The sequence below is a fragment of the Amia ocellicauda genome, chromosome 4 (genome assembly GCF_036373705.1).
Source record: "Amia ocellicauda isolate fAmiCal2 chromosome 4, fAmiCal2.hap1, whole genome shotgun sequence".
Classification (NCBI taxonomy): domain Eukaryota; kingdom Metazoa; phylum Chordata; class Actinopteri; order Amiiformes; family Amiidae; genus Amia; species Amia ocellicauda.
The window spans coordinates 39459358-39483416 of record NC_089853.1 but is presented as its reverse complement, the minus strand read 5'-3'; the positions used below and the strand labels follow the sequence as shown (position 1 = coordinate 39483416).

Sequence of the window (24059 nt, the reverse complement as noted above, 5' to 3'; positions counted from 1 at the left end):
GTCTTACATATGTAATTACTGCGCGTATTACTGCCACTTGCCTTGCTCCTGAGCACCGTGCTGTCTGTCACTGCTTTGGCCGCACTTTCATAACTTAGTCATGCCACTAAAGCTTTTTAAATTGAATTGAATTGAATTGAAAGAGAGAGAGAGATGGGACAGAAGTTAGCCTCAAGAGTTACAGTAAATCCCCTACTTACTGCCTCGGTTCCTGCTGTCTAATGTAGAGGCCATTAGTACAGGGGAGGAGGCAAGGCGGCCATTCCTGCTCCCCCTGGAGTCACTGACTGATCACAGTGAGGGGGAGTTTTTAGGGGTGGGCTGCAGCTAATGGGCCCCTCTTGAGAATGCTGTGGGAAAAGGAGAGAACTGTAACCAGGGGGACAGAGAGAGGAGAAGGAGAGGGAGAGGGGGAAAGAGAGAGAGAGTGAGCAGCTGTGTGACCAGGACAGGCCATGCGCACCCAGCCATGGGCTCACAGGAAGCAAGTGGAGAGGAAGACAGAGTGTGACGGATGGGAGGCAAAATAGAGAGATGGAGGCAGACAGATAGAAGAGAGAGGAGCTGAGAGAGAGGAATGGGGGGAGGCATGGAGATGAGTGCAGGAGAGATAGAAATGCAAAGGGTAATCTGGGGGCAGACAGAAAGCGAGAGATAGAATAGGAGTGAAAGAGGAGAGAGAGAGAGAGAGAGAGAGAGAGAGAGAGAGAGAGAGAGAGAAAGAGAGAAAAGCAGGGAGAACCCAGCCCAGCCCAGACAACACCAAACCACAAAGAGAGAGAGAGAGGGCAGTTTCACACCCTGGCACTCACAGGCAGAGTACTGTGCGTTCCTCAGCTCTCGCTCTTCCACGTTTGCTCTCGGACGGCCCTGTTTGCTTTGGCTGTGCTCTGGCTTGTGTGTGTCTTCACTACCTGATGCCACAGTTGGATTTTTCCAGTGGGAAAAAAAAAAAAAAAGACGAAGCAATTTGAGTTGTCTGAGAGAAGGAACCGCAGTCTTGTCTCTCTCTCCGCCTTTTTGCTCCTCTCTTTCCAATTGAAAAGTACCAGATGGATTTTCCCGAGGAGGAAAAAATCTGAACGTATCTAGAATGGACTCTAGATGCTGATGTTGGTTTTGCTGTGCAGTTAATCACATTGACCTCGTGCAGCCCCTGTCCAGTGTACTGAGACGGTGCTCTTCCTGTCTGACACTAATTCAGCCACCACACACCACACACTGATTAGTGCCATCACAGACACACACACACACACACACAAACAGTCTGCACCTGCCTCCTCCCCCAGTGTGTGTAGGTGTGTGGGTGTTTGTGTGCATGCGTGCCTGTGTGTTTACAGGCCGGAGTGCGCACTGTGTATACAGTGTACTTTGTGTGCATTTGTGTGACGGGGTGTCTTGTGTCACTCTGTCTACAGTGTCCATGTGTCTTTGTGTCCCCGTATGCCTGTGTCTGTGCCACTATGTGTCCCTTTCCCTGTATGTTTCTTTGGCCCACTCTTCAGCCCCCTGACAGCCCCCCCAAGCGCGAGCCGGAGCCCCGAGTGTGCGCAACATCATTAAACAACATTCCTGATGAGCCGTGCGCAGATATCCTCCGTCACACTGAGACCAACATGATCTGTCAACTAATGGGGGGGGGCGGGGGGATGGAGTCAGGACTCTCCAGGGAATCAAGAGAATTCTCCCCCCCCACTCTTCATATCAGACGTTGTGCAATGACCAGCAGCTCCTTCTGCAGCTGTTCTGGGGGGAATGGGGTGGTGGTGGGGGGTGCAGGGAGCGACAGGGTGTCAGTCTGTTGCCACACAGGGAGACATGTGACACCCCTTTCTCAGGAACACCCGCTGGCTGTAGAGCAGAGCGCAGCTCTCCCAACACGCAGGTGTCAGCATTGCTGGCATTCCTCTCAGGGACCCGGCTCCATGGTGGGGGGGATTGGGAAGAGAACTGTAGGACTCAGGGAGAGAGGGGGGGGTAGTATGCATTAATACAGGCTGCCCCTCACATACTAACATACTAGCGCAACACATTCCCTCTCATTCAGTGGGGCGAGGACGGGACACAGAAAGACACAGAGACAAAGAGAGACATAGAGAGACATTGTTATTGTGTATATTCTGTGAGTGTGTGTGTGTGTGTGTGAGAGTGTGTATTTTTCCATTTTGGCTTTTAATTTCTCCCTCTGTTCCACTTATCTTTTCTCAGCAATGCCTCACACTTCAAGATCATGGCCAGGATCGCTTCTACTCTCACATTACCTGAGTGATCTGACAGGGGGGCTGCCAAGAAAACTGACTGTTTGTTCAGTCGCTAGAAAAGTCTTATTTTTTTGAGGGGGGTGGGAGGTTAGGGGGGACCTGGATTCCAGCGCCAAGCACTGCAGATGTTGTGCAATGGGTGTTTTGATTCATCTGCGCTGATGTGTGAAGCAGCTGGATATATTCTGCACATTGATTCCCTCAGCAGGTCTCTGTTTTTTTTTCCCCTCATGGCTCCCAATTTAACTCTTTCAATGATCTCTGTTGCTGAAAAGCCTTGCCTTGAAAAAACTGCCCGTCGTATGTCTGCTGTTGGTTTTTCAGTTGAGATGTAACCAGGCACAGATCCAGGAAGGGACGATATAGGGGTGAGGCGGATGTGAGGGGTACATGTCTGTCCTGTGGGATATAGGGAAACAGGAGCCCCAAGCTGGGTGATATGGTGGGCTCTGTAGAGGCTGTGAGTCCAGGCCACCGATCAGTCTAGTCTACAACATGTGTCCTACGACACGTTACATGGAGTTCCTCTGATCTCCCAGCGGTGACCTTGTAACCTTGCTTCGGCTCGGTGCTGTCTTGTGTTCTTTCTTGTTTTTAATTCTCTCTGTCTCTACCTCTCTGCTTGGGGATCCTTTATCTTGTTCTGACAGCCTGACATCCTCTTCCCCACACCCTCCTCCTACCTCTCCTCTCCTGCTCTAATCTGTTAGCTGATCGTTTGCTGTGACTGAGATTGATGCCAGGAGAGACATCCAATAAACAGAGCTTCCAGGAGGAGAGGGGAGAGGGGTCAGGGGTCAGCCTGGCTCCCCTGCTGCCCTACCCCACCAGAGAAAGCTGAGCCCTCTTGTCTTCATCCCTTCACCTCCCCCTCCTCCTCCTCTGCCTAGTTGCACTGCTGCCCCCTCCCTCTCTCCCTCCTCTTTGATCTCCGCTCCACAACGTTGTTTTCTTTGCTGTTCAGACACAGTAACAAATCGCCTTAATGCTCACAGATCAGGCCGGCAGGACTTTGAAGTCAGACAGCTCACTGGGACCCTCTCTCTCTCTCTCTCTTGCTCTCTCGTCCTTTCTCTTTCCCTGTGTGTGTGTATGTGTGGTTTGTGTGTGTGTGTGAGAGAGAGTGTGTGGAGGGAAGTGTAGCTGCAGTTTGAGGGAGACAGTGTGGAATGCAGCCGTGCTGTCCCAGGCCGTGGGGGGGCTCCCTGGGGGGGGCGGGGTGTCAGAGTAATGAACGAGCGCTGCCCCGGCCACACTCCCGCTCGCACATGATGGATTTGCAGATCAGACCTGCGGCTCTCACTGCACAGTACAGGTCCCCAACTGGCCTGCTGTTTCTCACAGTGTCCACACACACACACACACACACACACTCTCTCTCATGCACACACACACACACACATGCACATAGTCACACATAGTCACACATGATCGCAACACTCACACAGACAGTCACGCACCATCACACATTCAGTGCCTGGTGTGCTGTGTCAGTGTAGTGTAATTTTTTAATTTTTTTTATTATACCTTCCTTTTTTTTTTCAGACATACTTTAAATAATTGCGATCATTGTACTATCAGCAGCAAAAATAAATAACATTCTCATTCCTTTTTCTCAAGCAGTCGTAAAACAGGGTCCCCACCGTGCAAACTGAACAACTGACTGCCCCCCCACCCCCCCTCTCTACCCCACACTCCTCTCCTCTCTGGCTGCATGATAACGGATTTTAAGAACTGAATGTACAGTTAGGTCCATAAATATTTGGACAGTGCCACAATTGTCATCATTTTGGCTCTGTATGCCACCACAATGGATTTAAAAGGAAACAATCAAGATGTGCTTTAAGTGTCGACTTTCATCTTTAATTTGAGGGTAGTTACATCCAAATTGGGTGAACACTGTAGGAAATACACCTATTTTTATAAGTGGTCCCCCCAATTTTAGGGGCTCAAAAGTATTTGAATTATGAATTATGACTTCAGGCAGTCATTGACTGCAAAAGATTTGCAACCAAGTATTGAAACTCACAATTTAATTCATGATTATGTTAGTTTGTCCAAATACAGCCCCCTAGACTTAATAAGCTGTTTTAACATCATAACCCCTGTCTTATACACATTCGAGCACAATAAGGAAAAGCCAGACAGAGTGGACAACTACAGGACAACTACAACGCATTGATATAATAAAACAACAAGTCACACGCCACCAAAAACTATTGTACAGAGCTAAAAATGCCATAAGGACAAAAACATACGGGACGAAAAAACAAACTCCACCACAAAATGTCCCTGTCAACTTTTTGCTTTGACATGGTACTGTTATACACTGTAATGCATCCACTATCTCTCTCTCACTCTCTCACTCTCTCTCTCTCACACACACACACACACACAATAACAGCAGCCCCACTATACACACTCCAGGTGCCTGGTGTTGGGACAGCTGGGAGCTGTGGTGAACAGAGGTCGATCCAGGACTGGACAGCCAGTGGCCCGGGACTATCAGTGATCAGTCTGGCTGTGAGCAGTTACGGACATGGCTGGGCTTGGGACTGCAGCTACCGAGACCGCAACAAAGACATCAAAGCCCTGAACAGCAAAAAAACAACAACCAAACAAACAACAAAACAACCCACCCCCCTAAAAAAAAAGGAAAGCAAAGAAACAAAAAAATTAAGACATGAATGGCCACTTATGAGATTGCCATCACGCTGGAATGCAACGAAAGCCACTTTTATTTTCACTGCGTGTTTCACTCTTATCGCATGCTTTTGGAGGATTGCTGGCAGAGTGAGATTACAGAGGTATGGTGTGTGTGTGTGTGGGGGGGGTGGTCAACATGAGGACCCCCCACACTCAAGGGTCACACCTGAGCAGAGACAGGTGATCTTGGAGAGGGGGACCACCCTGACACAGGTCTCTGGATACCTGCTCCTCCGCACCCCTTGCCTCACAGACCAGGCAATCGCACGTAACAAATCTATCGTTTCCTAATCAGTGGAGTGAAAGAGAGAGGGAGCAGAAGTGGGGTGGGTTAGCGTGACTTGCTTTGATCCTGTCTGAGTGACCCCCCCAGCCCAGGCTGTGCCAGACACCTGTCCGCAGGTATGAGGTCACAGGATGTGAGAATATGGGAGCCGTGCTGTAATGTGGGCTGCCTGTCTTCACCCGCTGCTGTGTGCCTGCACACTGTCCGCACCTGCCACTCACTCGCACCCTCTCCGTCTCTCTCCATCTCTGTCTCTGTCTCTTTCTGTCTCCTCTCTGCATGCCTCTTCATCTCCCTCCCTCCTCTCTCCTTCTCTGTCGCCCTTTCTTCTCCCTGTTTTTGCATCTCTCTCTCTCTCTCTCTGTCTGTGTTTCTGCAAGCGTTTGTGATCATCAGTTCCTTGAGAAATGCTTAGAGGAACACTATCAAGCAAACGTAGACACACACACACACACACACACACACACAGATGCAATGTGATCTATTGTAAGTTGCCTTGGATAAGGGAGTCTGCTTATATATCTTGCCCCCGAACATAAATCCCACCAGCAAGCTGAATTCCTCTCGATTCATTCTGTAGGAATCCCCAAAAACAGCATCCGGGCAAGGGGAGCAGACACAATCCCCCGCTGCCCGGGGGGTGGGGGGGTGGCTGTACCTGTGCTGAAGCTTTTGAACTGACGGAAAAAAAAAACAGCACCACCCACACAGGAGCAGCGACTGCAGGGCCGCCCCCACCCCACATATGTCTCCCGCAGCTGCCTAATCTCCAGCGCGATCGCACACACACAGCTGGCCCTGGGTCTAATCCACACAAGCAATTAAGACAGAAAACCAGGAGCCGACGCAGAGGGACTCTCAGGATTGCGGGAGCCAGTCGCCGAGAGACGCAATCGATCCCCTCTGCTCCCCCCCGCTGGCCCCCGCTGGCTGTCATGCTTGTCTTCTTTTTCTTTTTTCTCTTTTAATTGTTTTTAAGTCAGGGTCTTGTTCAGCTCAGGAGAAACAATGCAGCAGCCCCACACAGAGTCCCAGACAGCCTTTGATGTCTCTTTTTTTAACCCCCCCTCAACTCCACTACCTCCCCTCACTCTCATTCCCTCACTCCCTTCCCCTCACTCTCTCTCTCTCTCTCTCATTCTTTCACTCCCTTCCTCTCTCTCTCTCTCTCTCATTCCCTCACTCTCTCTCCATCCCTCACTCCCCTCCAGTCTCTTCTTCTCTCTCTCTCTGTCTCTGTCTCTCACTCCCTCAGTCACTCTCTCTCAGGTGACACGTGTGCGCCGCGGCTTGGTTGTAGCTGCCTTCCCCCTTAATAATGCCACGCTCTGTGCAGGCGGACGGACCGCAGTGCAGTGGAGTGCCCTCCTGCAGCCTGAATGGCCACAGCCCTGCCAGGGGTAGTCAGAGGGAGCTCCAGGTGGTAGATCTGGCAACAATGGCGAATCAGACCTGTGAATAACCGAATGAGTCAATCAATGAGTCGAGTTACCTGCTGCCCTGCTGCCTGTTTCCCCCAGACATCCTTGTCCACGTGCCCTGTGGATCCGCCCTGCAGGGGGCCCGACACTGCCGGCTGCACCGCTCGGTTTAATTACCCACCTGCTGAGGACTGGAAGTGGTGGAACGAGGAGTGGTTGTGCGTGTGGGAAGTAGGGGGGGGTGATAATAACCCATTAAGTTAATAAGTACTCATCTAAAGTAGTCAAGATTTCCCCTGGGGGAAACAATAGAATACAGCACGGGCTGTATAGGGGCCCTGGTGGACCATAATGAGCACAGAGCCGGCACCCGTGCACACACACGTACACCCATGTACACCCACGCACCACACACACACGCACAGACACACATGCACCATACACACACTGGTTGCCTCAGTCGCTGGTAGCCGTATCTCTCTGTGGGCGGCCGGGGGGACGGCAACGCTGCTACTGTGTAGACCTAGAAGTTGAGGGAGAGAGGGAGTGAGAGAGGGAAGAGGGAGAGAGGTAGGGAGGCAAAGAGGCAGAAATGCCGAGAGAGGGGTGGGGGTCGGAGGGAGAGGGAGAGGGGTGGGAGGGAGTTGGTGGTTGGTGCCGTTTGATGTGGGAAAACCCCTGTAATCAGGCCATCTGAGAACACTCATGCTCACAACACTGCCGTTCTGTGGCTTTTATAAAACTAGACAGCAGACTGAGTTACAGGGCAGGAGCTGTCTGTGTCGACATGCAACAGCCAGGACACGGGACAGCCATTTCAAACCAGCAAACACACCGAGAAGGTTCAAATGAACACAGTAAAAATAGCACTGAGCGCAGGGGGGGCTGAGTCAGCCTCATTGAGAGCCCAGCAGTCACCATAGAACTTGGAGGGCACAGGCAGAACACAGTAGATGAGCAAACCCACCCATGTTTACTGCAGGAGGAGGGTCTCTGTCCTCATATATTTACCGATGCTATGCTACAACCCCTCAGTCCCACATCCCTCTGTGTACTGCTCTCCTGGCGGGGTGATATGGGCTGGGTCAAGCCTCCACGTGCTACTGCACCTTTAAAAAAAAATAAAAAATGTCAGAAGCGAAGAAAGCACACAGTGTGCTATCTCTCTCCCAGACAGAGCTGATACCAGACTGGAGACACGCAGTTCTGCTCAAGCCCATAATTGCCCTGTGCTCAGATCCAGGGCCTGTGTTTGGACAACAGGCTTTGAAACGTCAACAACTCTTATCCCTGCTTTTGACAGGGCCTGATCCGGGGATTTACAGCACAGTGCAGCGCAACACAACACAGCATAGGGCAATGCAGTGCAACACAGCACAGCACAGCGCAGCATAGTGCAACGCAACACAGCACAGCGCAGCATAGTGCAACGCAACACAGCACAGCGCAGCATAGTGCAACGCAACACAGCACAGTGCAGCATAGCAAATCGCAATACAGCATAGTCCAACGGAACACAGCACAACGCAGGGCAGCACAGAACAACATAGCTATAAGGCAGGCCTGTGCAGTGACAGAAAGTCTGTCTATTTATCTATCTATCTAAATTCTGATTCAGTTTTAGCGAGGTGCATGGTGTCGCAGTGTGACTTACAGGACCGCACTGGGGGATTTGTGGAGAAGGGTTTGGGGGCTGCAGCTGCCACACAGCCTGCTCACTGCCACTGCTGGAGCCAGGCGGTGTGGGGGGGTGAGAGGTGAGGACTGTCAGCACAGACTCATAAACACCTTTGCAGGAGGTGGGGGGGCAGCAATATGCCAACGCTCCAGAGAGACATGGACAGGACACAGGACCCTGGCGTTTCAGCGCAGAGTGAAGAGATGCGCGCTGATGCCAGGCTGCCATACAGACGTCAGGGCCTGCACTGGGCACAGGAGAGTAGAGTAGTGCGATGCAGTGTAGTGCAGTGTAGTGTACACTATGTAGCAGTGTAGTTGTGTGGTAGCGTAGCACACTCACACAGATGGCCTGGCTGGGCATTGCGCACAACTTTCTAACACCAGCACAGCACTACGTGAGGGCTGGCACACAGTTTACAGTGTGTGAGGACGCTCTGAATCGCAATGGCTTAAAGCTGTGAGCGAGGGAGGGGGAGCGAGAGATGGTTACACTCCATTAACAGCATTTCAGCAAGGCTTCTTGCACCCTGTAGAGTCCTGCAAACTAATGTCTCTACACACTTCGCTGATGTGAAATTATTTTCTTTGTTTGTACGTGTTTGTTTATTTCTCGATGCTTTCTTCCCCAGCTGTGTTTATATTACAGTCTGTTCTCATACCCCGACCCTCTGTTGTCACAGTGGAATACAACAGCCACCACCACAACAGAAACAGACCGTAAATGAATCTTATTTTATTTATTTGTCTGACTTCATCAATCAGATCCGGGAGGGGCGGCCCCAGAAGGGTGTTTTAGTGTACAATTTGTTTCTGTTGTCATCCTGGGGAGGAAGGGCGCCACTGCGGCTGGGCCCGAGTGAGCAGTGACCAAAAACCCCACTATGGTGAAATAACATTGTGTGGGGCGTTGTGTTTGGCTTGGAACAACATAAATAATAATAATAATAATAATAATAATAATAATAATAATAATAATAATAATGAAACCATCAAGCAAACCTGCTTCTGAGCTCATGGGCAGCTGTGCTGGCGACATTCACACCTGTCTGTGAAGCCAGAGATCCCCCTCACCCCCTGAGATATCCACTGAATGCCAGCCAGTTATAATATTCCGCTCCATCTCTACAATACAATAATAAGCCTCTATGTCTCTGGAGAAGGGCGGAGGGGGGGATATGAAAGAGAAAAGGCAACCGACACATTGTGAATCCACCTGAAAAGCAACAACAAAAATAAAAAACAAAGAAAAGCGGTGCACATTCCCAGCCAGCTGTGGAGGGAGGGAGCGTGTTCTTCAATGTGCGCTGATTAGAGGCCTGGGCTTATCACGCCGCAGTGGGTGTTTGTTTTGTGTCGTCTTGCTTGGGTGCGCTGCATATCTCATTGTGAGAGTCTCTTAAGGGTGCTGGGGGGCAGGGGATGAGGGGGCTTCGGTGGGGCAGCATGGGGTGTTTTGTGGTGCTGAAGTCCATCCAGGGCGGTGCCGTTGCTATGGGACTGGAGGCAGGTGCCACAGAGGGAGCAGGAGAAGGGCTGGGGTCTGACACAGGGCTGTGGAATACAGCACAGACACCCAGTAGGGGGCGCCCCTAGCATTAGTTTGGTCCTTCAACTATCACCTGCCCGTGCTCTTCTGCTCTCCCTTTTTGTGCAAGACTGTGTGTGCATGTGTGTGTGTGTGTGTGTGTGTGTGTGTGTGTGTGTGCCAGTGTGTGTGCATGTGTGTGTGTGGGTGTGTGCAGGTGTGTTTGTGTGTCATTGTGCGAGAGTTAGCGTGCTGTCTTTGTGATCCATGTCAGTTTCCTCTATCCGCTCTCTCTGTGAAAGCTGCACTTCAATGAAAAGAAACAAAACAGGAAAACAAAACAGCATCCAAGATACATCCTGCGCGCAAAAACCAGCCACATCCCAGAGGCGGCTGTTCGAGCCGAGACGCGTTTGTGTTTGAGCAATAAACAGCCCGACACTTGTGCTTATGCCACTCTTGGAGGGGGGGGAGGGCGGTTGACTGCTCTTTCTGTCCAGGTTCATTGATCACATGCTGTAAAGTAAATCCTACCCAGGGGGCCGACTGGGTGTGACAGTGCCCAAAAACACAGAGGCCACACAGTGACTGCCAGTCTAGTGATTTGTTGACACCCTTGAACAGCGCAGTTGAACAGCAACAAAGAGGAGGGACCCCTGTCCGGCACCCATGCACCCCAGCCAGAGAGCAGCTAACAGACTCACACACTAGCCACGCAGACACTGCACTCACTGGGATCTGCGGCTGGCAGTTATAACCTCTCACACATCTGCAGACAGGCCATGCAGAGAGACCCTCAGTGCGGCCCAGCATGCCCCCCCACACCACCCACACTCTCCCACTGCTTATTAAAACAAGGAGCCACAAGCACCAGGTCCCCCTTCTCTGCCCTTTTCCAAATGCGCTTGCTTTTCCTCTCTTTGCGCTCTTTTGCTATCTTTGCTCTCCAGCCTGTTCAGAAATACACACACCATGAGCAGCTGCCTTGAAGCCAGCGTTCACATAACTCAAACTGTAGGAAATACATAAATAAATAAATGAATAAATAGGATCATAAATAAAGTACATGACAAGGCTTCCACGCGTAAGGATCAGATGGGGGGCCGAGGAGCGGCTCAGCGAGACTCGGGATCACCAGGCGAGCTTGACACCCCGGAGATTGAAATTCCACTTGGGGTAAGAGCTCTTAATGTCCCCTGGGGGGGTCATGGTGGTGATTGTGATGGTGATGGTGTGGGGTGTCCTCAGCCCTGTGATGAAAGAACCACCTCAGAACTTTTCCTCTGCAAAACATGAGAAACAAAACCTGGACTTCGACTTGTTCTGTATCCGACTGATCCTGATAGCCTCCTTCTCACGCAGTACTGAACATCCACCAGCTGCGAGCCGAGGTTCAGCCAGTGCTGATTCACTCACCGAGACAGGACACAGAGGGGTACCTGCTTCTCTGCACATTCACCCTGTATGTCCCCTGATGGAGTTCTCTGTTTTTCCCTAAAGGGCATTGTTGCAGACACTGTTAACTTTGAATCTGTTTTTTCATGTCATCAGTCTGAGGTGTGTTCAGTGCCTGCTTTGAAAAGCAAAAAGCACACAGCTATTTTTTCCTTTCAAGAAAAAGTTTATCTTGGGAATCTGAAGTAAAGATCCTAAAAGTGTATTCCTCTCTCTCCCTCTCTTTCTCTCCCTCCCTCACTCCTGCACCTTGCTCTGAATACTCTCCAGAGGGTTAAGGCTCAGAGGTTTGGAGTCCCTCCTTCCTCCCTCCCTCTCTCTCTCCCTCCCTCTCTCCCTCCCTCCTCTCCTCTCCTTTTTCCCCCTCACTCTTTAAGCCAGAGGCCAGGCTGAATCAGACAGCACAGCGACAGAGACAGGCACACAGACAGGGCTCACTTAACCACAGCTCAGGGAGTGCAGAGAGAGAGAGAGAGAGAGAGAGAGAGAGAGGGGGGAGAGAGAGAGGGGTGAGGGAGAGGAGGAGGGGGAGACACACATTTTCTCTACCGCAGACAAACGGCAGCCTCCCAAGCTCTGTTCTCCGTCTGCTTCCCCGTCTGTATCCCCTGGACCCAGAACAGTCCTGCGGTCTGCGTTGCACTGAGGGGTCTGCACTGACAGACTGACAGCGGATTGAAAACAATAACACCAATAAGACTTTGACACCACAGGCAAGGAGGGACGAAGAACTGAAACACACAATCAACAGGAATCTACATTTTGAGAAAGTTTTTGTTTGGGGAAAGTTTGGGGGTGGAAAAGAAAAAGGATTTTCCAATTATTTTTATTTCCTGGGGAATGGGATTGCTCCTAAGGAGGGGCACCAGCTGAAGCCCTTGCCCTGTCCAGAATAAGCTGGGATTGGGGACTGTGCCATTGGGAGAGGATCTACATTTAAGCATGGCACGGGCTGGGGCAACACACCTGGCAGGGGGGCTGTGGATGGTGTACCTGTGGGAAGGTGAGTGCACTGGCTGGCATTCTGTCTGTCTGTCTGTCTGTCTGTCTGTCCATCCCTGCCCTGTGTCCACGGTGGCTGGTCTCTCCAGGCGCTATGCACTGACCCAGTGTGGAGAGAAACTCCCTCACCTGCATCTGCAACAGTAGCAGTTATTTCTGCCTACATGTAGCTGATAAAGCTCAGCTCAGCCTTATCAAAGTGTTACCGAGCCGGCGGTTCACTTGTTTTCCCCTCACTCTGTTTTCCATTCCTCTGCCCTCCTCTCCTCAACTTTTTTTTCCCTTTTGGAAATTGTGGTACATTTTTTCCCCTTTTTTTGTGGTTGCAGAACTAGCACAGGGATTGGGCTGTGGTTTGCTGCTTGTGCTTATTGTTCCTGAAAGTTTGGCAAAATAAACAATCTCAGATATTACACCATGTCCTCACTCTCTCCGTCTCTCTCCACTCACCCAGTTCCACAGATACTTGCTTTCCCTCGTTTGTTTCGGAGCTGCAGCCGGAGCCGTCGTTATGGGATATGGGTCATGCATTGTGTCAGTGTGTTGCCTGTGTTTCTGTGTTGTGCTCCCACTCTTAGCGCTGCGCCCCGGACTGCCATGCGTATGTGAGTGTTAGTGGGATTGTGTGTCTGTGTGAGTGTTAGTGTGAGTGTGTCTGTGGATAAGAGAACAGGAGTCTGTCTGTACTGCTGCCCTGCTACTCCACACTCTACATTTATGTCACATATATGGAGAAACCTGTGCGGTTTATCAGTTTATTCGTTAGTTTGTGCATTATTATCCTTCTGATTTATTCACATTATATATATATATATATATATATACATATAAACTTAATGCTTAAAGCAAAAGGTAATTTAGTTTGTTAAAAAAAAAGTTAAGCCGTTTGCCTTTTCAAAGCCAACTTAAATCATTCCACAAACAGCAGCTGTGTCTTGTTGCAGGCTGGCGCAGATTCTCTCACTAAATAAACCTGCAAAGTGCTGCCAGGTTGGACAAAGTAAAAAATAAATAAAATAAAATAAAAGTCTAATTCTGTCATTGTTGTATTACATTTTTTAAAGTCCTTGGCTGTGGAAACGGCTTAGAACCTGCCACAGTGATGGTGATGGATCACCTCCATGGCTTTATCCCAGCCATGCAGCCCAAAGCCTGGCCGTACTGCTGTTCTGAGGTTTTACGATTGCAGGTTCTGCATTAAGACCAAGCCAGCGACATGGGTAGCTCAGACCCTGCGATGTAATGGGACGCGAGGCTCCCCGTGGCTGGCGAGAGGCAGTGCAGAAGCCAGGAAGGAGAGTGAGAGGCACGGCACAGTGTGGAGACGGGGCTGAGGCAGAGTGTTTTGGCGTGGTGTACAAGAGGGGTGGCAGAACTCAGCAAGCTCACAGTAGAGTGTGGTTATGCACAGAGGGGTGGGATAAAGTGTGTCACAAAATCCTGGTACAAAAAACTAAACAAACAGTGAATACATGGTGTATATCATATTGGAAAAAATTGGTAAAAGGCTAAACTAACATGAACGTCTACCACAGTACGTTTTCACAAGGAGCCCTGCAGATCTTGCCCCTGCCATTGTGTATCTGTATGCATGTGAGTGAGTCTCTTTGAGTGAGTGAGTGTGTGTGTGTGTGTGTGTTTGTGTGTGTGAGTGTGTGTCTGTGATCACACAGCGTGACCTTGGTGGTTTCTTGTGATGTAATGAAACTTTTTTCCCGCTCCCATCCCAAACCCCACTGCCTGCCCCCCCCACCCCCTCCTTCCAAATAGTTGATCATGCTTGGCGTGCTGTAGACTGTGTTTCCAGCTCATTTGCTGTGGTTTTTATGTACTAGATCCCTGCCTGGACTGTGAGGCCCGCCCCCCTCTTGCCCCAGTGATATAGAACAAGCAGTTAATCAAACCTCACTGTGGGAACTCCCCTGACTGCCATTGCTATGATTGTAATATTTGTTTGTTTGTGTTTGTGTGAAGAGGATTGCAACATCTTCTGGAGCCCAGAGAGAGAGTGGGAGATGGCTGAGTGCCCCTCTCTGTGGGTCTCACTGCTCATGATTCCCCTCTCTTTGCTGGGCTGGACTATGATGGGCTGTGATGGGCTGTGTTGGGCTGGGCTGGGTTTTGTTGGGCTGGGCAGGGGTGTGCTGTGCTGTAGAATGGCCGGTCCGAACTCCAGTCTGAGCATCTGTGCCTACCCCCTGGCTTTGTTCTTGTCACATCCAGCACAAAATCAACCAGAAACAACCTAAAAGTCATCTCTTAGACTCGCCCCTTCATTTCTGAAGACGCCTCACTGACGTGTGAATTCATGCAGATTGACAGTAGTTTTTTACTGTGTCAGAACAGCAGGATTCCTGCACTGGAGCCAACAGTGGCCACGGCCCCTCTGTGCAGACGCACGCCAGCGGGGTGCTCGCTGTTTCTTGAAGGTTCCACAAATGTTGCATTCTGGGTACATTCTATTCCATTCCATCAGATGACGTGTAATTGGAAAAAAATTTAAATATCCAACAACCCCAGAAAAACAAACATGGCAGCCACATAATTGGACTGGGAGGAATGTGCAGGGCTGGTCAGGGCTGCATGGGTGGGTTTCTCATTGTTTTTGGGGTGGCGTGGGAGAGGGCCAGGGCCGAGCCAGGCAGAGCGGGGGGACGCCTGATGCCCCATCTGCACAAACAGCGTGGCTGGATTAACTCTTATGAAAAGACAACAACGTGCTGGATTACGTATCAACGGCCCGAAAATCTACAACCAAAACAACCCTTACTCCTGGCTAATCTCTACATGACTCCTCTCCCTCACCCTCTCTCTCTTCTTCCCTCCCTCCCTCCCTCTCTCTCTCTAGAACCCCTCTTGCAATGTTGGACCACTAACCGATTTTATATTCTCTGAGGGGGTCCAGGCACGTGTAGTATCTGCAGTGAGAACCCCCCCACCCCGGCACACCTCTGAACACCTGTCTGATCTGCACAGTGCTAGCAGCAGAGTGGCACACCTGTTACACACCCACCCACACACACACTCTGAGTGCTATAATCGAGGGTTGCCCCCGACGCAGTGCAATGAGTCTCACAGGGCTGTTTCGAGCTGCTCCCTGGGCTGGGCTGGGATTCTCTCACTGCTGATCTTACATGCCTGGCATAGACAGTCTGTCCTCTCCCCTCTCTTGGCCTGCGATCTCCCTCTTGGCTGTGTCAGGCAGGACAGTGCTCTCCAGCTGCATGCTCTTACCCCCCCATAGCTCCCTCCCTCCCAGAGTGTCTCTGCCTGGAGGTCCATAGCAGAGGCGGACACCCTGGCGTTTGTTGACGATGAGGACTCTTAATTTTCATTGTTGTCGTCTTCTTTCTTCCTCACCGTGCTCAAGCAGTGCAGATCGGTAAAAGGAGCGCATGATCTGTGTTCCTCTTGGGGTTACAGCACTGAGAGCCCACAGCCTTGATCACGAACCTCTCAGCAATACAAGACCACCAGACTGCTTCCCAGCGATCCCAGTGAATCCACTTCCTCCACAGGGTAATGGATCACACAGGGAGTCCTGCCACAGACACATCCAGCTGTCCAGTTGCAGTCTCTCACAGACAGATGTGCCTCTTCACCGCAGGCGCTGCTCCTGTCAAGAAAGGAAAGGCCTGGCAGCTCTAGCTCTGTTGTGGCTCCCTCTAGTGCCCAGCCTTTATGAAAAAGGAAGAAAGAAGAAATGGACTAAACCCAGTTGTGGACCTGTGTCCCACAGCGCCCTCTGGTGCTACCCAGTCCAGTGCAGAACATTTGCTGCAGGACTCTATAAATCCACAGCTGCTTCAGAACCCGGGATCAGCGTCCTGCAAGACTGAGTTGGGGGGACACGGGTCTGCTCTCTCTCTCTCTCTCTCACCATACATGACCTGCATTCTTGCTTCAGAACACAAGTGCATCGTCTGCACCTGCAGCATGCTCTCAGCAGCCCTGTCGCCAACCAACTGAAGTCATGGGGCGGGGGCTCCAGATCCAGGGCTCAGTCTCCCGTCACCCCTGGGGTCAGAGGTTTACTCCAGCTTTACAAGTAGCCTGCTATAGCCTCAGAGAGCCCACTCTGCAGATTCCACGCATAAGGACTCATGCATCCCTTTGCTCTCTGCATGGGGAACCTGTCGAAAAACTCTGTATTTTCATTTTTTCTAATTCGCGTAAATGCAACCATATGTGTAATCGCACGTGTAATCTTTTCCACATAAAGTCAGTGATTCGTGTTGGTAGGGGGCGAAGAAAAGGAGGGGAAACCTCCCCTGTGCAAAAAGCTGAAGAAAGAAGCCCAGGAGAAATCGCACCTCACTTTCAATCGCCCAGTGTTATTTCAGTGGGTTATTTTCCCTCCCATTACTACGCATTACCAGCCCCGTTGACTCATTTCGGTGTCAGTAGCTGTTTGGAAATTGACGCTTGTAATTCCCGCAGATGTTAACGTACAGCAGACTACCAGAGTGGGCAACAGAGGAGGCTGGGGAGGGGATAAATAATAAATCAAAATGAAAGATGAAGTTAATTAAAGTTGATTGGCGCTGTGAAGCAGAGAAGGATCAGCGAAATAAAATAAAAACCACGCGGCCCGCCAGCAGTACTACAGATATAATGACGGATAGCAAAATATTTAGAGAGGAAAATTGCAAACATGTTTCATATGGTTTTGGAAATTTAAAAAAAAGAAAAATTGAAAAGAAAAATTGACTTTTAACTAAATAAATAACATGTGACAAGCCAAACCCCAGCCTATGTGTCTGTTAGCAAGACTGAAGCGAAGCCACAAAGCTCTACCCAGCTGTAGCTCCTAGTGCAAAGCATCCCTGTGGACTCTGGCCTGTAGGAAACTCTCTCTCTTTTGTAGACACTCATCCACACTGGCATCACTAACAGGGTCCGGAGAGCATTTCGTGGGCAGCTCGTCCTCGATGGAGGCCAGGGCTCCTTCTTATCCTGATAACAACTCCAATTAAGTCATCAAGACCTGCAGAGGAGTGCGACCCAGAATCCCCTAAGGCCAGGTGCCCTGGTCAGCCCTGTGGCAGAGTGGGCATAGAATTGCCCTGTGAAAGGTCACCATGAACCTGAAAGAGCACTGGAAACAGAATCTGTCTGTCTTCTATCGATCTATCCATATTCATAATCACAGACAAATTCACTGGTACCCTTCATTTGAAACAAAATCTTTACCAGAGACGTGTTTTTATTTCTCAGATCTCTATTTAGCCACAGACAAACGCATTGGTCTATGACCGCTCCACTCACCTGCACTCTGTCTGAGCTCCTGCTCTGATGAACTGGTGCACGACAAGCCACGAAAAAAACCATCCCTGACAAATTAGCAGGTTTATAACATTGAACGACTGTGGGGAATGACAATTGGTTCGGATCAAGGGGTGCCAGGGTACCAGCAAGTGTGACTGTTGGGGCTACACTGCTCCCACACGGCCCACAGTCACTCCTGAGGCTGGCTGATCTCTCCCACTCCACACTCAGCCAAGATAGAGGGAGGGGAGGAGGAAGGGGGGGCTCTTGTCAAGATTCCCCTCAGTGTTTGACATTTGGCGGAGAAAGCTGAAACTCGAGACACTCGGCTCGTTACACAACAGCCTCTGCAGCCCTCTGGATGGGAGCCTCTTCATCCACAGCATTTGGGTTTAATCAAAAGCAAGCCAGCGCTGGGTCTGAGTCTATCGCCCTCTCCCTCTCTCCCTTTCCCTCTCTCCCTCTCTTCCTCTCCCTCTCTCATATTAATCTACTCCAGCTCCTCCTCCACAGAACACAAATATAGAACTCAGAGCACACACACACAACACACACACAATACACACAGCACTCACCACGCAGTGTTACTGTGTCTGTAGCCAGAGGCACTGTGCTAGCCTGCAGAAAATGTATGCAAAGTCACCCACCTCCCCTACTTGTAGCCCTGCATTAGAGAAAGGCCACAGGGCTATCCTGGGTGGTGCTTAGTCTTTCTGCCACAGCTCTGCACTCAGCTAGGCAGCGGTGGCCAGCGTGCAGGCTGTCACAGAGTGTCAGTAGCTCTTCAGCCCCCACTGCAGCACAACCGAGCCCTGCTGCAGAACCTTCTGCTCCCTAGTCCAGAACCAGAACTGCTGCTCTCTGCATCCCTGGTGGGAATGCTAATCTCTCCCAGCTCCCCACAAAATGTGAAACAGCAATTGCCCATCACTAGCAGTGCCCAGCCAGGCTTGTTCCTGTCAGCAGACAAGGCCAGCTATTAAATCTAATGTATATCCTGCTGAAATAGCCCAATCAAATCCCATTACAGAGAGAGTGACTGAAATCTGAAGCCACAAGCCTGGTTTCCATTTACTAGGGACTCAAGAGATATTATATAAATTGATTATTATCATTTAAAAAAAAAATCACAGGGAGATTTTTTTTTTGGCAAACTCATATATAAAGTGAGTGTTAAGGCCACAGTATTCATCAGCGCAGCCCCTAGCACTGAGGCATACTCTTCAGTGTGGACATATTTCACCAGACCACCTATCAAGGAGCAATGTATGTGTGTGTGCACATCAAGGGTTAAATGTGAGTGTGTGTCTGTCAGTGTGTGAGTATGCATATATGAATGTGGGTCAGTGTCAATGTCTGTCTGTGTGTAGTGCAGGGCTGCTGCCTGAATCGATGTGTGTCGGTGTCTGGTGCCCAGTCTCTAGTGTCAGCAGCGTGTCTCTCTGTGTTTTGCAGTGGTGCTGGTCTCCAGCAGTAAGCTGTGGGAAGTCCCGATGGCCCCCTACCCCCCCGCCAACTCCACGGCCAAGCTCCTGTGGGAGCCGCAGTGCCTGTCTCAGCTGCGCCACCTACAGGACGGGGCCCGAATCACAGCCCTCATCCCCCCACGGCTGGAGGGAAACTGGATCTCCACCAGGTAAGGTTCTTAATGATCTATCAACAGCACACTGTACCACACCATATTCACACCACACCACACCACACTGCCACAGCCTTGGCTGGCTCTCTCCCTCACCTCCTCCCTCTCTCTCCTCCTCCCACTTCCAGCTGTGAGGTGCGCCCGGGGCCGGAGTTCCTCACCCGCTTCTACACCTTCTACCCGGGCCGTCTGTTCAAAGCCCTACAGTTCTACTACCGGGACGGCAGCTGCAGCGAACCAATCTACACCCTGGTGGTCCGGGGCAAGCTGCGCCTGCGGCAGGCCTCCTGGATCACACGAGGGGGCACGGAGGCAGAGCACCACTTGCTCAAAGTGGGCGTGGTTCTGCACAGCCCGCGAGCGCTGAGGGAGCTGTCCACACGGCTGCAACTCTCCTGCACTGGGCTGCTGTCCCGGCAGTGGGCCGCGGGGCGAGTGTATGAGCTGTTCAATGCCAGAGCAGGCCGGGACTGCCTGGCTGGGCTGGGCTTCTCCATGCAGGAGCTGGGGCTGCTACGGGTGGAGACACAGCACCGCCCGCACGGCCGGCTGGTGCAGGAATTGTTCCTGGGAGATGTGCACACCGACTGGGCCCAGCGCATACAGCACCGCCCCACCGGCTACCAGAGCCCCCTGCAGAGCGCCATGGTGAGACACTGTACAGGGCAGGAAGAGGGAAACAGGGGTGGCATTACAGGGGTGAACATTTAATATGTAAACAAAGGCTTGAATTTCAGGCTACACTGAAAAATGCTGATATACATGTAACAGCACACATTTATTAGAAGACAGTAAGTTAATAACTCTCTCTCTCTTTCTTCCTCCCCCAGCACCACATCCACCCATGTGCGGTGTGTGGGCTGGTGTACCGCTCCTCAGAGCACCAACCCCCCGTGTTGCCAAGGCCACGAGCGCTGGCCCTGGCGCTGGGCGGGCGCTGGGTGAGTGGGCAGTGCGAGGCGCGTCCGGCTGTGCTCTTCCTAACACGTGACTTCAGCTTCCATGAGGAACACCGCTCCTGGGAGGGCCGCTACCATCACTATGCTGACCCTGCCTGCCGTCAGCCCACCTTTGCCTTGCGGGCGGTCGGCCACTATGCATGGGGGGGCCCCTCCACCACGGTGCAGGGTGGCACGGAGCTGGTGTTCAAGGTGACGTGGGCGAGCGTGACTGCGCTGGACCAGGCAACACTGCGGGCGCTCAACGACTCGCGGCCGGGCAGCTGTGGCCGGGCGGGCGGATGGGTGCTTGGCGAGGAGCAGGATGTCACGTTCACCGGGGGCTGCGCTGCACTGGGCATCAGGCTGCCGCATCGGGAGTACGAGCTCTTCAAGATGGAGCTGGACCACCGACAGCGCCCCCTGCTGTTCACAGGGGAGAGGCCCACCGACGGCTCCAGCCCCGACCGGCTGGACAAGAGACCCACCTCCTACCAACCCCCCTTGGTCCAGTGTGTTGCCCCCCATGAGCCCCCACCCCCTCCTCGGTATAGCCAGCACAGCTCCCCCCACCACCACCACCTGCCCCCCTCCACTGCCACTTCCAGTGCCAGTGCCCAATCCCCCCTGCTTTGGCTCTCTGTGCTGGGTGGGGTCAGCTGGCACCTCTTCACTGCCCACTGAGAGACAATGCCTGCCCCCCGTATGACCCCAGGTGGCTTCCGTGAATAGGGAGAACAAGCAGAGGCTACACTGCACTTCAGAGCTCACCACTCCCCCTGCACCCACCCTGACTGCCTGACTGACTGACTGACTTCCCAATTGACTGATTGCCCGAGTGACTGACTGACTGACTGAGCACCAGCTTTGGCCCCCCGTCTCCTCGCTTCTCCTGAACTAGGTCCAGCTGTGTCCAGCACACTCAGCCTCCCCCCCCACAGCTGGCTCAGCACTGCTACAATCATGCAATCCTCTCGTCGGCATGCATGACTCCAGCCCCTGCGGAGGAAACAGTAATTTAGATATTACACTAAACTGACAAGAGGAGGGGGCAGGGTGGGGTGGGGGCGGGATAACTTTCCATCTGCATCCATAAGGGGAAATCAAATGTATATATTTATATTTATATACGTTGTAATTAATAACTACATTATAGATATTTTAATTAATTCCTAAATATTACTCAGAGAAGGTGATGCTAGATGTTTTTTAAATGTATTTTTTTATAGTTTATTTTATGCATTATATTACCAGACAAACTAGCTGAACAGAGACACACTGGGGAATATTATGATGATTATTGTTTGAGGAGGTCAGAGTGGAATCCCATTTGCATCTGTAACCTGGCAGCCTTGTCAGAGCTCACAGTGGGCATTGTGACATCACCGCCCCGGGGCCCAGCTGCTGGAGACCAACATTCAGATTGAGCTCCAGTTCCCACTGCCAGTACAGTGCCCTGCTGGTGAGAAGTGGAGATTGCCATCTACCCACTAGCTCTGACCCTTGTCCTCCGAAGCCCTGAGAGTGGCTGTGAACTGAACTGGACAAAGTATTATGCTCAATATAAAATAGTATGAAACATTTTTCAGCTCAACTTGAACTCACACTATAATACAGCACTGGGCTGTGCTCCGCTCAGACAAGGTACCAAGATACCATAACACTATTTATTTTCCCAACTAAACAAACCACTTGATATAAAGAAGGGTCCAGTATTGGCTTTGATTATTAGCCTCAACCCATAGTGTTTGTATGCATTTATTACACAGGTGGAGGACTTGTCATTTCATACTCCATGTTCCTGCTGCTTTGTGGGTCCTCTAGTTCTTTCATTTAATATTATATTTTTTAATATGAAATTCATTAAAAATATGATTCACACTATAAATCAGCGTCGGGCCTGGCTTTGTCTCGGGGTGCCTTTGTTTGTCCTTTTCTATTGGAATTATATTACTGGCTGAGGGGGGTCTATTCACAAACACAGGTGCTGTACAAACACCACAAACACATTACAAGAAACAGCTTAAAGATAAGATGTCTTATCTGCTTCAAAAAGACACAGTGGCTTTGAATACGCCTAAAATTATATATGTATTTAAAAACAGAGAAAATTTAGCTATAATAAACATCAAACGTAGACCTAAACTGACATGAACAGCAACTGAATCGGGGCTCATTGGGGACATGAGCACATGCTGTATCTAGTGCTGTCTGATTGGTTGACAGACCAACCAATGAGGGCGTTGTCCTCTTTATACTGCCAGCCGTGTTGCCAATTAAGGGCTGCACTGCCTACCTGCCACTCCATAAATGCACAGGTTAGTATGTGGCGCCAAGAACAGCTGGAGCTCCCAGTGTTCGTTGAGGAGTTCCACTCTCCTTGGCTGGGCATCAAGACGTCTGCGGTCAGTCATTTATTAAAGTGTTGTACATTGCAATGGTGTGTCATAGGGGACAGGAAGTGTTCAGGTGGGGTGGGGGACCTCTTTGGCTCATATGGCCTTTTAACACTTTTTCCATGATTTTACCACTTTACCACATCATGTTTTAGTATGTTTTTAACATTGTTTTACCACACTACCCCATACTGCACTTTACCATATATTACCATGTTTTTACCATGTGGCTGGAGACACCATGAACAAACATTAAACTGGGAAACGTCAAATGTGCCCCAGCTCAGGATGGGAAGACAAAAAGGAAAAGAAAGGGGACAAGAACAAGGAAAAACGTAACAAAAGAAAGGTAACAAAACAGTTTTAATCAGAGGCACTACAAATTCCCGATCCTTCATCACACGGAGGATGAAGGCTCTTAAACCTGAGCCCTCAGCCTCGGTGTGATGAAGGATCCAGAAGAATGCAGCCTCATCTGCACCCTGCCCAGCAAGACCTGGGGATGAGGAGGGGGTTCCTCTCAGTCACTCTGCGGTTCGGAAGCACGCAGTAAAGCTGGCCCACAGAACAACCTGTTTGCAATCATGCTGGGAGCCTGTTACACAGTCATTAAAACCAAACAGAAAAGAAAAACAGGAGAGATTTGGAACGTGTTTGGTTAGCTGCCTGTAAGGGGAGAGACGCTGTGGCGGGTAGGGGGGTCAGGGCTGCTCCAGACGGGCCTCTCTCAGTGAGGGGAACCTTTCACAAGAAGAGCGGAGCACTAATTGCATTTGGGTTTTAACTTCTGAGATGGGAAGTGCCCAATCAGGGAGAAAGGAGGAAGTGAAACAAAAAGGAAAACTGCAGCACACTGAGAAACACAAGCCCTTCACCAGTTTCTGTCTGTCACAATTGTGTGCATCTCACTCTCTCACTCACACACACATGCTTCCTAACAGTAGACAACTCAGATTGGCAGGGAAATCTGAAATCTGAATCTAAGACAGACAGAGAAGAGAGGAGGAGGAGGATAAGAAACAGAAGGAAGTTAAATTTACACTGAGCTTCCAATCCTCGAGGTCCTCCGCTGGTGTGCCGCTAACGTCAGGTACAGGGCATCGTGCCCGTGCAGTGCTGCTTACAGCCAGCCTGAGTGACCGCTGCCCACACTCAGCGGGGTAAAGGCATGTGGTGGGCTCTTCTTAACACAAGAGATCCCACCCCCCAAACACACACAAATCGTGCTGGAGACGGAGTCAGTTCTGGCCACACAGGCGCTCTGTCAAAGGGAATAACAGGTACCAGAATTACATCCATAACCACAGCCCATTTGGAACCACATCTGCTTTATGAATTTCGTTCTGGCCAAGAGACCGAACTCAAAAGTTAAGAGAAAAAATAAAAGTGACATCAGTGTTGCATTCATTTTTTCAAAATACTGTCACTCTAATTTAGCCCATTATTACTACTATTATTATTTTGTATACGAGGCCACAGCTG

General features: G+C 50.7%; 1 protein-coding gene across 1 annotated transcript; it reads left to right on the top strand.

Annotated features, from left to right (window-relative positions):
- The first annotated feature begins 11720 nt into the window (after window positions 1-11720).
- Window positions 11721-22069, top strand: apcdd1l (adenomatosis polyposis coli down-regulated 1-like). Its single transcript, XM_066702128.1, has 4 exons — window positions 11721-12337; window positions 19060-19240; window positions 19372-19891; window positions 20074-22069. Exons 1-4 carry the CDS (start codon window positions 12277-12279, stop codon window positions 20863-20865), a joined length of 1554 nt encoding a protein of 517 aa, XP_066558225.1. The 5' UTR covers window positions 11721-12276; the 3' UTR covers window positions 20866-22069.
- The last annotated feature ends 1990 nt before the right edge of the window (window positions 22070-24059 follow it).

Excerpts from the sequence above, each read along its gene's own strand:
- apcdd1l (XM_066702128.1), top strand. The coding sequence starts at position 12,277 with ATGGCACGGGCTGGGGCAACACACCTGGCAGGGGGGCTGTGGATGGTG. Across the intron at positions 12,338-19,059 it reads GATGGTGTACCTGTGGGAAG|TGGTGCTGGTCTCCAGCAGT; the intron begins GTGAGTGCACTG and ends TGTGTTTTGCAG. Across the intron at positions 19,892-20,073 it reads GCCCCCTGCAGAGCGCCATG|CACCACATCCACCCATGTGC; the intron begins GTGAGACACTGT and ends TTCCTCCCCCAG.